Raw genomic sequence first — 17,577 nt, forward strand, 5'->3', positions numbered from 1 at the left:
ACATAGCCACGGGGACTCCCCCACCCATGGAACCATGTCATTCCCCATTTCCTGCACACCCCACCATGGGCTCCAAGGGGCTGTGCACCCATAGCATGTACCGACCCTGGGCTCAGAATCTCTCTGTTCCCCAGCATCTTTCACAGAGCTGTGTTGTGTGGGTCAGGGTGTTAAGTGGTTTTTATGACAACCCACTTCTCTGTAGAAATTTTAAGTTTTCCTTTTATTAATGGGGTTATTTTAAATATTTTAAATTTATGCATTTCATTATTTTTTAGTTTTTCATGCAGAATATATTTTTTAAAGAAAATATAATACCTGCCAAACCCCAGTGAAATAAGAAGCTCTCGAACTATGCTGAAAGCTTCCCCTGCCCCCAGAGCAGCACGCACTGCCGCCACGCTGCCGGTGTTTACAGCTGCGTGGCCTGTTCCGCCTCATACGGGGTCCTGGCTCTCCTAGGTCCTTTATTTACTAAACCTATCCTTGACAAATGAACCAGCAGCTGGTTTCTTTGTTAATCTTTATTTCCCATCTTGGTTTGGGAAAGAGACACTGAATGTAAATGAAATACATCAAATTCCTTTCTCGTCTTACTGTCATGAAACAGAGGATAGATCTCTGTTCTTTTTCCCATTTTAGATCTGGCCCTTTGGGCAGTACATGGTCAGGTGCAGGGATGACATTTTAACTCCTGTCACTTTTACTACTATTACCGAAGATCTGCTGGCATTTTCATTTTTATTATCAATCCTCCCCAAACAGAGATCTCTGTCTACTAAGGCTATACTATTACTGTAGGCAAAGAGTTCACTTTGAGTTTTAAAGTTGAACTTGAAAAAAGAGAAGAGTAATCAAACTTAATAGGTGCTATTTTAATTTAAATCTGCCTTGGGTTTATTAAAAACTCAAGAAAATGTTGGTTTTAGATAATTTTCGGATATATGCTACTTACAAAGTTTTTGCTCATTAAAAATACTGTATAAAGTATGCATATTCCCATTCTCTCTGTGACTCAGAAACCAGAGTCTACATTATGCTCTGGAATTCCAGTGCTCCCTAACTCTGACCCTTCTAAATGGTAAATGTAACCAGAATATTGAATAAAAAGCTTAGTGATTTTAGTGACATACATATGAAGTAAGTTCTAAAGGCTCATCTCCTATAGCATATTGGAATCTTTATTAAAACTCTTTCAGATTTAGCTTCCCTTTCCTAAATTTAGGAGTGAGATTCAAGCACAGGGAAGCAGGCGGATTTTAAAGTCCGTGTCTGGCTCTGACAGAGAGTTCAGGGCATAAGGAGGAGTGACCAAGCCCAGTGTAAAGCTCTCACTCACTGTTAAAGCCTGAGTGCTCCTCGCATAGTGAAGCATTAGCATCTCAGCAAGATCTGTTAAGGCTAAGGCTTAATTTGGCTTCGGGGCTGTTGAATTAGTATTTTTTCTCAATCGAAAAAAAAAATAATGAAAAATAATTCTAGTAACTATTTATTATTTTCTTTCATGTTGCATTAAAGTTTTGTTGTCCTTGGGAAAGCACCAGAATTAAAACATTAGCATTTGACCCAATGGAAATTATTTTACTCAACAGTAATCTACTTGAAAGTTTAAAAAAGGACAAGAACACACACACATACAATTTCTTACTCTGTCCTACGAAGTACTGGATTTTCATATGGTTCAAAGCAGTAAGTCGAAAGTATGCTTGACTAAGTCCGTTTGTGACGTAAGACTAAGAGGGAAATAACACCTGTCAGGTCTCTTGTGTGTGCTAGGATATCCCTGCAAATAAAAAGGATTCCCATCTACCAGAAGTGTTTACCAGCCCTAGTTGTAAAGTTAACTAAATTGACACTATTTGCTGTCTTCCCACCTGCACAGCAACCAATCTCAGGTAGTGAGGACCTGGCCAGTTGCTAGATTCATAACTTAGATTGTTCTAGCTCCGCGGCCACATAGCTGGCTGTCAGAAATGCACCACAGTCACACTCATCACTAATGAATAAAAAAGACCAAAGGAAAGCTGCTTATGAAATGTGTTAAAAGCTGAGAAAAGTCATCATTCAGACGTGTGCAGCCAACAATGCTTATCTCATGCACAATTTTAGTGGTCTAACCTAACCACAGGCAGTGCATTGTTCCCACTTGACACTAGGCTATTTTCTCAGGGTGGAGCAAAACAGAGTAGACACTGGACAAGCCCATTTAATCCTGTTATCTTTGAAAGCTTTTCCCATTGAAAGAGAAAATTATGTGATGGTAATTTTTTTAAAAAGTATTTTAGACATCTTAGACCACATGATATAATCTTCCTGAACAGACTACCTTCCCACCCTCCAGATACTAAGTAAGCTCTTCCTCTTAAAAATTCAATTGCAGGATTTTTTCCCAAAAACATTTTTAAGCAAATTTAACTTTCTTCAAGTCAACCTGAACAGAGATGATTTTGTATTGATTGTTAGTAAGAAGCAGTTCTTCAAACTACTTTTTTTAGTAGATGCTAATGTTTATCAAGTTTGCAACCTAGATTTGTTTTTTGTTTTTCTGATTGAAAGACAGAACTGAATGTTAAAACTCCATAAACTGACTGCATTCATAGTCATGTGCTTTCCCATTTGGCTTGTTTGATTCCAGAATGCCTGTGAGCAATGCTATTGTGTGTGTGGGGGAGTGAATTATAATGTGTTTGTACTGAGAACATTAAGTTTCAGTGTCCCTGCACCACAATGGCCCCTGTGAAGCCTGGCAGGGTGAGAATGCACAAGACCGTTCTGTCTTTCTATTAGACCCACCAATCAAGCGCAGAGCCGGGTGGGGAGCAGATGGGGGTGAGGCTCTTTTATTCAGTGGGATCAGTTACATCAACATCTTCCTCGGCTGTTTTTAGGGAAACCATTAACATAAGACAGCCGGCATAAATATTTATTGTGAAATTCTTAAGATTTTCTCCACGTCTTTTCAGTGCTGACTGTGTATTCGGCAGTTGTTTAAAAGTAACAACAGAAATCCAGAGAACTGGGGGGCAGCCTGGAGAGGTGGTTCCAGTAGTTACATGTTCCAGCTCCTCTCGTACCATTAGGATTTTTCACGATGTGCTGATGTAACTTACCACTAAATAATGCTTCTCAGTATAAATTACTAACCACCTTCTTTTGGCTCTTCTGGGTACCACAGACCAGTTTTCTAAACAGTACCAGTGTTGTAGATTTGCTATTTCTCTATTAGCATATAGTACACAACACAACAGGAAGGAATGTCTGCATAATCATAAGAGAAAACTCACATCAATTTGGTTTAGAACAAGAAAATTTTCTTCAACATTTCAACGCATAGATGCCATAGCTGTGCTTAATGGAATAGAAACTTGAGGCAAAATATGCACCCAAATGTGAGGAACTTTCCTTTCCTGGAAATTTCAGTAGGCTATGGTGTTTGACATGGTCCCCAAAAGTTTTCTGCCATCGTTGTCTTAGTGTAATTAGAAATGATGTGGTCCCCAGAGTGAGCCGGCTCTGTTCCCGTGTTCATCGGGAAACCTCTTTTCTTCTCTGAAGCTACTAACCAGGCGTCTGATCTGAAGGGAAATTGTGCAATGCCAGAAAAGGGGGGTGGGAGTTTCTCATTCATGTGGACTTTCGAATTTCAGGAGGAATTCTGCTATCCAGTGGAATGCCTAGCTCTCACTGTGGAGGAAGTGATGCATATTCGTCAGGTCCTGGTGAAGGCAGAGCTGGAAAAATACCAACAGTATAAAGATGTCTACACCGCCCTGAAAAAAGGAAAGGTAGAGCTATTTCAAGTTGGTTGATAAGCAGGGTTAGAAGAATGGTCTGGTCTCCTGAGGGAGTGGTCTGCTGGCAGCCAGATGGTATAGGACTTGTAGGGGATTTTAGGAGGTAAGAGGCTTATTCTCTAATACACAATTCCTATTCTGCCTTGCTTACCAAAAAAAAAAAAAAAGTGTTTTTGTTTCTCCCTGAGAAATAAAAAACTGTGGAAGATTTAAAACAACCACAATAAATAATGGCATGTCTTCATAAAACCATGTCTGCATTTTAAAGGCTTGTAAAGAAACTATATTTCAGAAAGAGACTGTCGACTGTCTCAGAACCTTCTTCAGATTGATTCCATGATGGTGAGCCTCTGAGAGCTATGGTGTATTACTACCTTTTAAGAGTGGAATTATAACTAAATACAGAGCCAAATTATAATTATCACAGAGGCAAACTTGAAAACAGGGTTTCTGAATTCCCTTTTTCCTTCTGTCTGCGAAACTTCCCCAATATATAAATGTAAAGTGTATTTAGATGTGTAAGTTAGGAGATTAACTGCTGGCAATGCTTTGTTTCTCCCTTTAAATTTGTATTTTTTTAGCTCTGCTTTTGTTGCCGAACCAGGAGATTTACCTTCTTCACCTGGTCTTATACCTGTCAGTTCTGTAAGAGGTAAGGTTTTTTGTAATTAATGACCATAGTCAAAGAAATATCGATATATTCGTAGTTGAATCATTTTCCTACACAGGAACTGTATTAGAGATTACCCAACCCATTATCAGATTGTGCCATGCTTGGGGGTTAATAATAACTGATTTCTTCAAAAGAGTAGAGCAGGGGTGCCTGGGTGGCTCAGTCGTTAAGCGTCTGCCTTCGGCTCAGGGCGTGATCCCGGCGTTCTGGGATCGAGCCCCGCATCAGGCTCCTCCACTGGGAGCCTGCTTCTTCCTCTCCCACTCCCCCTGCCTGTGTTCCCTCTCTTGCTGGCTGTCTCTCTCTCTGTCAAATAAATAAATAAAAATCTTAAAAAAAAAAAAAAAAAGAGTAGAGCAAATAGTTACTCGGAATTGAACTTGGAAGATGTTTCTCCACATGTATTTTATTTACATAACTAAGATCACTCTAATAACCATATGTCCAGTTGGAACAGAAAAAATTTAGATGTGATTGTCATGTGATCCCTGGATAGACAAGTAAGAAAATCCCAGACAGATGTAAGTTGATCCTTGTACAGGAAACAGCGTAAGAGTTAAGGTTACAGATTGTCTTCCTGGTGATCCACAGTTGTATCAATTCGTTACATGCTGGTAGAAAAACCAGAGAGTTTTTGCAGTTTATTATAGAAAGTCACAACCACGCAGCCATTGGCTTCTCTGACTTAGCCGTCGTGTCTATGGTGTCATGCTGAGTAACACTTCTGATTTTGTATACAGGCCGGTGTGTTCACAGTGTTGCAAAAAGGTAAGCTAAGCTTGGTGAAATTATAACTTGTGTTAATTTTAAGGAGTCTGTCTCTTTAACAGTACTGATCGTTCTTGGTTTTATTTGGGGTAATAGATGCGGCTGCCCTCCAAACCATACTCCACTCTTCCCATCTTTTCATTGGGACCTTCTGCCTTGCAAAGAGGGGAAAGTTGCATGAGGCCAGAAAAGCCTACCACTGGCCACCATCGGCCACTCCGGAGCATTGCCAGGTAAGCAAGGGGCCTGGGACCTCAGATCATCCTCTGTAAAAGAAGAATCCTCCTTTTGAGGACTGCTGACGAGGTAGGGTTTGGGCTCAGGGTGGTTTGGGGTGGCTGGGTGGTTGGTTTTAATATAGTTTTGACTTGCACACAGGTCTCCAAAACTTCTTAAAGGTAACTTGACAAGGGAACATGGCTAACTGCTTGAAGCATATTTGAATGTCATCATTTTTTTCTACTTTAGAAATGATTACATTTGTGTGTCCTTTAAAAGTTATTTTTAAATAGACCACATCCTGGGTCACAAATCAGGTCTCAACCGATACCAAAAAATTGAGGTTATTCCCTGCATATTCTCAGACCACAATGCTTTGAAACTGGAACTCAGTCACAAGAAAAAATTGGGGAGAAATTCAAACACTCGAAAGCTAAAGACCATCCTGCTTAAGAATGAGTCAACCAAGAAATCAGAGAAGAACTTAAACAATTCATGGAAACCAATGAGAACAAAAACACATCGGTCCAAACCCTATGGGATACTGCAGAGGCAGTCCTAAGGGTGAAATACATAGCCATCCAAGCCTCACTCAAAAAAATAGAAAAAAATCTCAAATATACCAACTAACTTTACACCTTAAAGAACTGGAGAAAGAACAACAAATAAAGCCTAAGCCATGCACAAGAAGAGAAATAATTAAGATTAGAGCAGAGATCAATAAATTAGAAACTAGAAATACAGTAGAGCAGATCAACAAAACTAGAAGCTGGTTCTTTGAAAGAATTAATAAGATCAATTAACCACTGGCCGGACTTACCCAAAAGGAAAGAGAAAGGACCCAAATTAATAAAATTGTGAATGAAAGGGGAGAGATCTAACACCAAGAAATAGAAACAATTTTTAGAAATTATTATCAACAACTATATGCCAATAAATTAAGCAACCTGGAAGAAATGAATGCCTTCCTAGAGACCTATAAACTACCAAGACTGAAACAGGAAGAGACTGACAACTTAAATAGGCCTACGTGCAGTGAAGAGATTGAAGCAGTGATCAAAAACCTCCCAAAAAACAAGAGTCCAGGGCCTGATGGATTCCCAGGGGAATTTTACCAAACATTCAAAGAAGAAATAATACCTATTCTCCTGAAGCTGTTTCAAAAAATAGAAACAGAAGGAAAACTTCCAAACTCATTCTATGAGGCCAGCATTACCTTGGATCCCAAAAACCAGGCAAAGACCTCCTCAAAAAGGAGAATTACAGACCAATATCCCTGATGAATATGGATGCCAAAATTCTCAATCTGATCCTAGCTAATAGGATCCAACAGTACATTAAAAGGATCATCCATCACAACCAGGTGGGATTCATTCCTGGGATGCAAGGGTGGTTCAACATTCACAAATCAATCAATGTGATAGAACACATTAATAAGAGAAGAGACAAGAACCATATGGTCCTCTCAATTGATGCAGAAAAAGCATTTGACAAAATACAACACCTTTTCCTGATTAAAACTCTTCAGAGTGTAGGTATAGAGGGAACATTCCTCAATTTCATAAAAGCTATCTATGAGAAGCACACAGCAAATACTATTCTCAATGGGGAAAAGCTGAGAGGTTTTTCCTTAGGGTCAGGAACACAGCAAGGATGCCCACTCTTGCCACTGTTGTTCAACATGGTACTAGAAGTCCTAGCAACAGCAATCAGACAACAAAAAGAAATAAAAGGTATTCAAGTGGGAAAAGAAGCCAAACTCTCTCTCTTTGCAGATGAAATGATACTTTATGTGTAAAACCCAAAAGTCTCCACCTTCAAATTACTAGAACTCATAATTCAGTAACGTGGCAGGATACAAAATCAAAGCACAGAAATCAGTTGCCTTCCTATATACTAACAGTGTAACTGTAGAAAGGAAAATTGGGGAATCGATTCCATTTACAATAGCACCAAAAACCATAAGATACCTTGGAATAAACCTAACCAAAGAGGTAAAGGATCTATACTCCAGAAACTACAAAAAACTGATGAAAGACATTGAAGAAGACACAAAAAGATGGAAAAACATTCCATGCTCATGGATTGGAAGAATAAACATTGTTAAAATTGCCCAGAGCAATCTATACTTTCAACACCATCCCAGTCAAAATACCAATGCCATTTTTCAAAGCGCTGGAACAAACAATCCTAAAATTTGTATGGAACCAGAAAAGACCCAAATCGCCGACAAAATGTTGAAAAAGAAAACCAAAGCTGGGACGTCGTGTTGCCTGATTTCAAGCTATATTACAAAGTTGTGATTGCCAAGACAGAATGGTACTGGCACAAAAACAGACACCTAGATCAATGGGAACAGAATAGAGAGCCCACAAATGGACCCTCAACTGCATGGTCAAATAATCTTCAACAAAGCAGGAAAAAATATCCAATGGAAAAAAGACAGTCCCTTCAATAAATGGTGCTGGGAAAATTGAACAGCTGTATACAGAAGAATGAAACTCAACCATTCTCTTACACCATACACAAAGATTAAACTCTAATTGGGCGAAAGACCTCAATGTGAGACCGGAATCCATCAAAATCCTAGAGGAAAAAAAAGGCAGTAACCTCTTCAACAAGACACGTCTGCAAAGGCAAGGGAAGCAAAAGCGAAAATGAACTTTTGGGACTTCATCAAGATAAAGAACTTCTGCACAGCAAACGAAACAGTCAATAAAACAAAGAGGCAACCCGTGGAATGGGGGAAGATATTTGCAAATGACACTACAGATAAAGGGCTGGTGTCCAAGATCTATAAAGAGCTTCTCAAACTCAACACCCAAAAATCAAATAATCAAGTCAAAAATGGGCAGAAGACATGAACAGACACTTCTCCAAAAAAGACATACGAATGGCTAACAGGCACATCAAAAAACGTTCAACATCATTAGCCATCAGGGAAATTCAAATCAAAACCACACTGAGAATACCACCTTACACCAGTTAGAATGGCAAAAATTGACAAGGCAAGAAACAACAAATGTTGTTGAGGATGTGGAGAAAGGGGAACCCTCTTACACTGTTGGTGGGAATGCAGGTTGGTACAGCCACTCTGGAAAACAGTATGGAGGTTCCTCAAAAGGTTTAAAATAGAGCTACCGTATGACCCAGCAATTACACTATTGGGTATTTATTCCAAATATATAGATGTAGTGAAAAGAAGGGGCACATGCACCCCAATGTTTATAGCAGCATTGTCCACAATAGCCAAACTGTGGAAGGAGCTGAGATGCCCTTCAGCAGACAAATGGATAAAGATGTGGTCCCTATATACAGTGGACTATTACTCAGCCATCAGAAAGGATGAATACCCGCCATTTGCATTAACATGGATGGAACTGGAGGAGATTATGCTAAGTGAAATAAATCAAGCAGAGAAAGACAGTTATCATATGGTTTCACTTATATATGGAACATAAGGAATAGCATAGAGGATATTAGGAGAATGAAGGGGGAGAACTCAGAGGGGGAGACAAACCATGAGAGACTATGGACTATGGGAAACAAACTGAGGGTTTCAGAGGGGAGGAAGTGGGGGGATGGGTTAGCCCAGTGATGGGTATTAAGGAGGGCACGTATTGCATGGAGCACTGGGTGTTATATGCAAACAATGAATCATGGAACACTACATCAAAAATTAAGGATGTATTGTATGGTGACTAACATAACATAAGTTTAAAAAGTCATTTTTAAAGCTGACCATGTTTTCAGTGGAGTTGAAAATTTGCATGTAACTACAGTCTAATCTTTCTTCTTTAGTTTTTAAAAGCAAATCTGTTTAGTTCTAGGTTTCCAATGGTCTGCCATCACTTTGGCTTATCTTCTTATTGTAAATACAGCAAAAATAAAGCTTTATGCCAAAAGCTTTAAGGCAATTTAAAAAAAAAAAGTTGACTGAATATCAGTCCCTTTGCATTTTGGTTTTTTTTTTTTATGATTTTATTTATTTATTTATTTATTTATTTATTTATTTATTTATTTGTCAGAGAGAGAGAGAGAAAGCACAAGCAGGGGAAGCAGCAGGCAGAGGGAGAAGCAGTCTCCCTACCGAGCATGGAGCCCAATGTGGGACTTGATCCCAGAGCCCTGGGATCATGACCTGAGCCCAAAGCAGACGCTTAACCGACTGAGCCACCCAGGCGTCCCAGTCCCTTTGCATTTAATGCAGAGTAAGGTTACTGTTGGTCTTTAAGGAAGGACAGAAGGAGGTCAGGCCAGCTTGGTTCACACACTCACAGGGCCGAAAAAGTGAGGGTTTTTTACACACCAGCTGCCCCCAGTCGGGGAGGGAGCTCAGCGCTGGTGCTGGGTGCTGGACAGTGCTACTCCTGCACTCCGCGGCTGCGGGCAGTGAGGCAGGGAAGCCCCGAGCCCAGCTGGTGATTTGTGCCTAGCACTGTGGCCCCCCAGGCCGCCGACTCCGCTCTGAGACACTGCTTGCTGCTGCATGATAGCCTCCGACTGTGGATCGTCACCTGTGAGCTCAAGGCAGTGGGGCACGTTGTTGTTCCTTTCTGTACTTACTCTAAACTTACGTTCCTGTTTGGTTTCACTAAAGTCGTCCATGAGTAGATGATTCCTAGTTATTTCCAAAAGTTACCAAAACATTTATGACAATGTTGATCTAGTTAACTCCAGCTCTCTGGAATCCAGGTAATTAGTCACCCAAATAGAGGAATTGTTGGAGAGGGGAAGGTACATTTGATAAATGCAAAAATGCTGAGGAAGCTGGTCCACAGGTAACTTTTCAGGATTAAGACCGACTGACTTCCGTTTACTATTATAGTTCGCCCTACAATCTACAGTTGACTCGTGTCACCAACTCTGATGCAGGGTCACTGGAGAAAGAACTTGAAGTCCCTTCTGAATTATCGATAGGACATTAGCAACATGTACTTTGATTCGTTTTCCTTGTTAAAGTCCACCGTATATCATGTATGGTATTCAGGTGAATACTCTAAATTTGCTTTTTTTCCAAACATTCTGGAAGGGATACTAAGAGTTTTTAGTATTATTATTTCTTTTTTTTTTTCAGTATTATTATTTCCTAATAAAACATGTTCCCTGGTTTCTTTTTTAAAAAAATATTTTGAGGGGCGCCTGGGTGGCACAGCGGTTAAGCATCTGCCTTCGGCTCAGGGCGTGATCCCAGCGTTCTGGGATCGAGCCCCACATCAGGCTCCTCCGCTATGAGCCTGCTTCTTCCTCTCCCACTCCCCCTGCTTGTGTTCCCTCTCTCGCTGGCTGTCTCTATCTCTGTCGAATAAATAAATAAAAAATCTTTAAAAAAAAAATATTTTGAATTTTATTTCCAATTAGAAGTTCTTCCTTTGGAAGAACCTGAGGCGACGCGCCCATTCCATAATGCTTTGGCAACAGATTTACTTTTTCTGCACGTATTTTCTTAGTACTGCAGTAGAACTGTAAGTAACAATACTGGGTATTCTAAACGTTTTGTGTTGTTCCAGGTTCTCCTCAAAATCTAAGTCTGTGGACAAATCAGAAGAAGAGCTGCAGTTTCCCAAAGAGCTGATGGAGGACTGGAGCGCTATGGAGGTGTGTGTAGACTGCAAAAAGTTTATTTCGGAAATCATCAGTTCGAGCCGGCGCAGCCTGGTGTTGGCCAACAAAAGAGCCCGGTTAAAAAGGAAAACGCAGTCTTTCTATATGTCCTCACCGGGCGCCTCGGAGTACTGCCCTTCAGAGAGGACTATCAATGAAATCTGAGCCTGTGCCTTTCAGTCGCTTTGTGTTCAGAGGCGGCACTAGCGCGGGAGAACACTGAGCTGGACTGTCTCTCCTTGCCGTGGTCTTAGTTAATAGGCTTGAATTCGCATTAGATCAGGTTTTTGCTGCATCACGTTGTTCCACAGACTGAATGCTGTGTTCATATCGATTGATGGTACGTGACAGGTCAGCCAGTCGCTTGTTCGCACCAAGAGAGAACAACGGTCTGAAACTTGCTTTTGTGTGTGGATGTGGAGGCCAGAGACTTTTTCCTTAGTTTGGTTCCTTACTGTTCTTCAGATCATTTCCTGACTAAGGCAAAAAGCTTCTGACGTGAGAAATCAGCCTCACGAAGGTGTCGATGTTAGCACAGTTCTAAGCAGTAAGTCATATTGGCACTTCCACCGGACAGTGTTCCTATCTAACGGACACAGTGGCCGGGCCCTGCCACATCCCAGATACCTGGAGTCGTCGGGCCAGGCCGTGCATCATCTCACGGCACAAAACCTGGAAGGATTTGCTCACACTATCAAACTGATTTTAAATTATTGTTGCTCTGGGCTAAAGACTACGGGAGGGACTTCATGCCTGCATTCTAGTGCAAAACATCTGGATAAGCTGTACACCCCAGTGGGTGACCATTTCCTCTGAGCTGCTGTGTTTGCCCCGGTGCAATGGATCAGTGTCTCCTGAGCGGGTGACAGGTTTTCATTCCCTATCTTGAATGTATTATGGGTACTTGTAGTTTTGTAACAGAGGTCTAAGAATTAAAGTTTTGTGGGAGTTTCAGGACAAAGGAAGGCTTAAAGTTTATCAAGAAGTCGAGTGTATTTTGGTTAACTATGAGAAGAGATGTGACAGCATAGGTGCCAGCCGTTGCCACACTGCGGGGAATGAGCTGGAGCTCATCCGTTTTCCACTGCATTTTTCATAACTTTATAGTCTTAACCATCACAACTAAATTAAGCCACAATTTGGTACCTAAGGTCTCAAACTGAAATTTATTTATTTTTATAGATGAATTTTAAGGGGGAAAAAACATTGTCTAGTTCTTTTAAAATTACAAGAAAATTAACCTGCTGATAGACTTTTTGGATGCTTTTTGCACAAGTTTTCCTTGTAAACGACTGGAATGAGTAGGGTGGGTTTTCGATGAAGGCCGGTTGGAGGGTAGCACTGTATACCTGAAATTTCTCAGCTTGTTTGTCCCATGCTAGGAGCTGTACTTTATTATTTTAGTATGCGTAGAAATGACCAACCAATCAAATTGCCATTGATGTTTGGAAAATCAGTTAATGCACACGCACAAGAATTTCCTAAAAGCTATAGGACCCATCTGCAGTCAGTGCTGCAACAGCACCATTTAATAAAAGGCATGGCAGTCGCATTTCATTCCACATCAAAGTATAGTAACATTTCTATATTAGATTAACAGTAATACCTCAGAACTGCTCTGGTAGTAGTTTTTAATGGATTGAAATTTACAATTTAGTAAATGGCTTAAAATTACTTATACTTATGAAATAAACTTTACCGATTGACTAAAATAATGCATGTTAACAGTTCGTCTGTATTTGCATGTAAAAGTGGGCCACCAGAGAACCCTTCTTGATTTTGCACATGTTTAAATTATTCTAAAGACTCTCATGTAATATTTAAACATTATATGGGGTGAATCTCTCACCTATAAAATTTTCCAAGGACTATTTGGACTCTATACCCCAGAGGGTTTGGTGGAAGCCACACACCCAATAAGGGCCCAGGTTTGGGGCTTAAAATGACGACTGGGAAAGGGAATGGTGTTTGTGTATGTATATAGACATGACCCACGATAGTATGCTCTTTAAAATAATGACTAGTTTACTGCTGTTCCTAAAACATGAGAAACTAAGCCCCTAAAGTGAGAGTTTCATTCACGTTCACAAGGCAGATATCTAGCCCATCTCAGTCTTCGGCTTCACTCCTTCAGATTTATGATGCTGTCTAGGCTGATTAGGGCATTATGGTCTCTTACCAGAGCATTAGAACGTGAATCCGTCAGCAGCATTAACAAGGCTTGTCAAGGGAGTGGTAGGTCGACATGAGACAGTCCGCAGTGTGAGAAGAAGACCCGTGACACAGTTAAAAACGTAGAAATCGAATTTGCATCACTTTTTATTGCCAAAACAATTTCTTACAACAGTTTCTCCCGTATCCATGACATGTACCCAATACCTCAACCAAATTAGGTAGTTCCCAGAGAGTAATTCACTAACAGCTTATGGAGCGTGGTGTTACCCTTGTTAACCTTAGTCTGACCTTAAGCCTGTCTTCCTCTTCCTAACTACTAAAATAACAGACCTTCGCAGTATTCCTTTTCCCCCCATGTTCCGGCTATTCAGCGTTTCCACCCGATCCAACAACAACTGTGGTTAGCTGGTCAGAAGGAGATGTGTCTGAGAGCTCGCTTGCTCACCTGAGCAGCCCTTGGCGCGTCCTCCAGCACCTGTTCTTTTGTCCCAGACTTCACAAGCTTGCCCCACTGGGAGATCATTCCTTCCCCACAGCCTAACTTTCTACCAGTGTCAGAGTAGGTAAGAATGCTTGTAAATACTGTAATATATTTGTTAATGTTTGAAAGGCATTCATTCAGTGGACAATGGGAGTTAACTCTCCCAGGACAAGTAAAAATGAAATAATTGATGTGTACGTTGACTTAACAGTCTTACTAGATTTCAAGTCTTAAGCCTTTCAAATTAAACCAGAAGGTTGTTACGTAGGAGTTTTAAAAATGATCTTACATTTGAAGAGATGATGTGATTAGCACCGTGAACTCATACCATGAATTTTTTAAGGCTTTTATTTTTCTATCTGTATTAATAAATATAGCATTGGATTTTAGGGGTCACATAGGAGACATGAAAGTTTTAAATTATGTTGCTATTTGCTAAAGCAAAATGGCAGAAAATTTTGTTCATGCAAAACTGTTCGAAGAGCCATGGAGAGATGTGTGCACTGACTGGACTTCGCCCTGGCTTCCTGTGTGTATGAAAGTCACGGTATTGCTGGCATTCAGGGTGACATGACGGTACTAAACGTTTTCCTTCAAGTCTTTTAAAATTTAGGGAAAAATAAAATGGCTTTCCATCATAACTTCTGTGTTGAGTTCCTGTTGTAAAATGGCGATGTCGTTTGGTAACCAGCTGGCAGAAGCCGTCTAGGTTAGGAAGGCAAGATACTTGCATCATCAGAAGTTACAATCAGGTTGAGATCGACAATCCGACGAGGACCACACTAGAAAAATTTTAAAAAGGGGCACCTGGGTGGCTCAGTCAGTTAAGTGTCCGACTCTGGGTTTTGGCTCAGGTCAGGATCTCAGGGTCGTAGGATCAAGCCCCACGTCAGGCTCTGTGCTCAACGGGGAGTCTGCTTGAGATTCCCTCCCTCTGCCTCTCCCCCAGCTTGTGCTTTCTCTCTCTAAAATAATAAATAAATCTTAAAAAAAAAAAAAGGTAAAGAAAAACTTTCATTTATAAAAGAAAAAAGAAAAAAATTTTTTAAATGGAGCCACTGCCATAACTCGGCTGTGTTACCAAGAAGCCATAACTTCCTCTTTTACCCTCAACAGTGTAGGAAATTAAAATTCTGTAAATAGTGTAAAATGTTTCATCATATAAGAAGTCACATGGGTGGAGACAAATTATGTACAGAAAAATAAAGCTTTTATGTATTTTTTTTCTAAATAGAATTCTTCAAGGGGCATATTCCTAAAATGTCCCATAAGAAAATTTCCTATTGTAGCGCATAAATTGTTTGAGGAGAAAATTAGAAAGATTAATCCCAGAGTGAGCTTAGGGAAGTTCTTATGTTTCTGTTAACCAACTAGCATCATTTAAGATTTTTACATATCCCAAATGTTACCTGATTCTGAGGTTGATACCCATTTACACATGCTGTCCCCTTATTTGTCGGGCATTTTTGAGGATCTCCTTCCACTGAAGCTTCTCTGTGAGGATACATATACAAGACATTTGTGTGTGTGTCCAGCTCATGCCCCAATGTTCACTGACTTGCTCAGTCCAAGTCAGAGTCCTTGCCTTGTGCCTCCTAGACTCCAGAGATACAGAAAACTCGGATACCACGAAGAGGAAAGCTTTGGATAACCTTTCTAACCGTATGTCTCTTTCCTTCCCAGCTTCAGTGCAGGAAGGCAGTTGTAAATCACCGTAGTCTAGCATTTCATAAAGAGAACTATTTTTAGAAAAGGGCTTGATTGCACATATGATGTGTTTAGACTCCAGTTCTTGTCTCTGTGCAGAATGCGTGCGCGCACGCACACACACACACACACACACACACACACAGATTCATTATAATGTTCATCCAGGGTATGCTCCTTCTCCCATGTCAGCCAAAGGCCCGTGTCTAAAAACCTTTTATCCACCCAAAAAGTTGAGGAGCTAAGAACCTACTTAATATAAAACTCTGCCTGCACTAACTAAATGTTCAGGTGCAATTAGCTGGCAGACTGGGGTTGCACTATTACTCTGATGCATTCCATTAAAATGTATATGATATATAATTTATGTATTTAGATCTTACTATGCAAAAAAATCTGCAGCACTCTTTCTGCCGGCAGCAAAATCCGAGCCACCTCAGCATTATTGAAGCAGTGGAAATAAAAGAGCTTCAGAACTGATAAGACATGGCTCTTGAAAAGTGGGGCATCAAAAGTTCCTTTATGTCCTGCAGCTTAAGAACTGAAGAATCCTCTGGATGGTTAAACTTACACCACGTTCAGCACAACTCAGTGCTCAGATTTCTTTTGCTCCCCAGAGGGCCTGACCCTGTGGGTCTTGCACTAGGAATGCTCTCACAAGCTGTACTAATGCATCTCGTCTATGGATTGAAAAAAGGGGGAACTCCTGGGTGTGGCTGGCAAGGAGGGACAACCTAGAGGAAGCTTGCTCACTTCAAGTTTGCCTTTCTATATATTCTTTGCTTCGGTATTCCCTTGTGACTGAGGAACTGTCGTCAGTCCCTTTCCCTAGGGTGACGCAGCAGAGGACATCACATCCCAACTCTTTACAGGAGCCGCAGGGTTCGAAAGAGTGGAAATGCCAACGACAAATGAGGATTTCTGTAGAGCTACCCTGAGTATCAAGTTCCGAAGCCAACGCAGTGTGAAAGCTGTAGGGAAGCGTGTGGAAGAAAGAAGCAATAGCAGGGCTTTGCACAGGTAAATCTGAACAATGTAGCCACAACTTTATAGAGCCTAAGGTGTAAACAAGAAACAGAATCACTTCGACTTTTAAATGGAAGCAATTTTGATTTTCGACAGCCCAAAGAGAAGCCTAAAAAGATTGCAGCTTGCCCACCAAGGAGGGGAACGTGACTTGAGATGACAAGCCTGGAGTCATCCCAGCACCCTCTCAAGGTCATTTCAGAATTCAGATTCACAGAATAGAAACTTGGACTGGCCCTCCAGCCCCCAAGTGATTCGTAGGACAGCCGAAAATATTCCCCCAGGTGTAGCCATTGGTAGACACACCTTCTTCACAGCAAGAACGGGACCTTTCTCTGTCCCAACCCTAGCGAAAAGGATTTTTCAGGGCCCATGAGCTTTTGTTCGATGACTGAAACAAACTAGTCCGTAATCAGCGAAGCTGATTCTTTCAGCAGTACCTGGTTTCAAGTATCTGAAATGGTTCTAACTTAACTATGCTCCAGACAACAGCTATCTGACGCTGAGAAAGTTCCTTAACAATTCTGGATTTCAATTTCTTCCATTTTAAAGCAAGGGTATTGGATGAGGTGATCTCTAAGGTCAGTTTTAACCAGGAAGAGGCATTCGACACATTGGATCAAACAGCCGGTACGACATAGGTACCGACCAGTAAGTAGTGAAGAGCCTGAGCCAATCGTAACAAGAAATTGAGAAAAATCTTTGTGCATCCAAGCCAGCCCTTTCATTAGAGTGAAGTGTGACGTGACTGGTACTTTCCAGGCAATATCTGTGTTGATGACAAACCTGATTATGTGTATTACACAAACACAAGAAAAAGTGCAAAACATGCTGCATCTGTTTGAAACTTGGGGAGGCAAAGACAAAAATTCAGCTTTACTAATTGCTATAAAGAATCTGAGTCCTTGTGTGTCCGTTACACCTCATTGTAAAAAAAAATAATAATAATAAAATAATCCTGAGTAGGTCTCCCAAAATTAAAAAGGAAAATTTCAGAAAGTTGAGTTGATATATATTAAAAACAGGCACAAAAACCCCAGCGTTTTACATCAATAACATCTGGCTACTGATGGTTCATCTCCCAACACTATGCAATGGGAAGACCTTCTCAGACCTGGTAAGTCATTGAT

At 40.7% G+C, this 17,577-nt stretch overlaps 1 protein-coding gene across 2 annotated transcripts in view; it reads left to right on the forward strand.

Annotated features, from left to right (window-relative positions):
- Positions 1 to 14,353, forward strand: part of SPIRE1 (spire type actin nucleation factor 1) — a 213,448-nt gene extending 199,095 nt beyond the window's left edge. For both annotated transcript variants that reach the window (XM_044379555.3, XM_026486304.4), the window contains 5 exons: positions 3,648 to 3,785; positions 4,376 to 4,446; positions 5,208 to 5,235; positions 5,332 to 5,468; positions 10,965 to 14,353. In XM_044379555.3, coding sequence (XP_044235490.2) covers positions 3,648 to 3,785; positions 4,376 to 4,446; positions 5,208 to 5,235; positions 5,332 to 5,468; positions 10,965 to 11,223 — 633 coding nt within the window. In that variant the 3' untranslated portion in view covers positions 11,224 to 14,353. The remainder of the gene's footprint in view (positions 1 to 3,647; positions 3,786 to 4,375; positions 4,447 to 5,207; positions 5,236 to 5,331; positions 5,469 to 10,964) is intronic.
- Positions 14,354 to 17,577: the final 3,224 nt, after the last annotated feature.

This window comes from Ursus arctos, unplaced genomic scaffold, assembly GCF_023065955.2.
Source record: "Ursus arctos isolate Adak ecotype North America unplaced genomic scaffold, UrsArc2.0 scaffold_34, whole genome shotgun sequence".
Lineage (NCBI taxonomy): Eukaryota > Metazoa > Chordata > Mammalia > Carnivora > Ursidae > Ursus > Ursus arctos.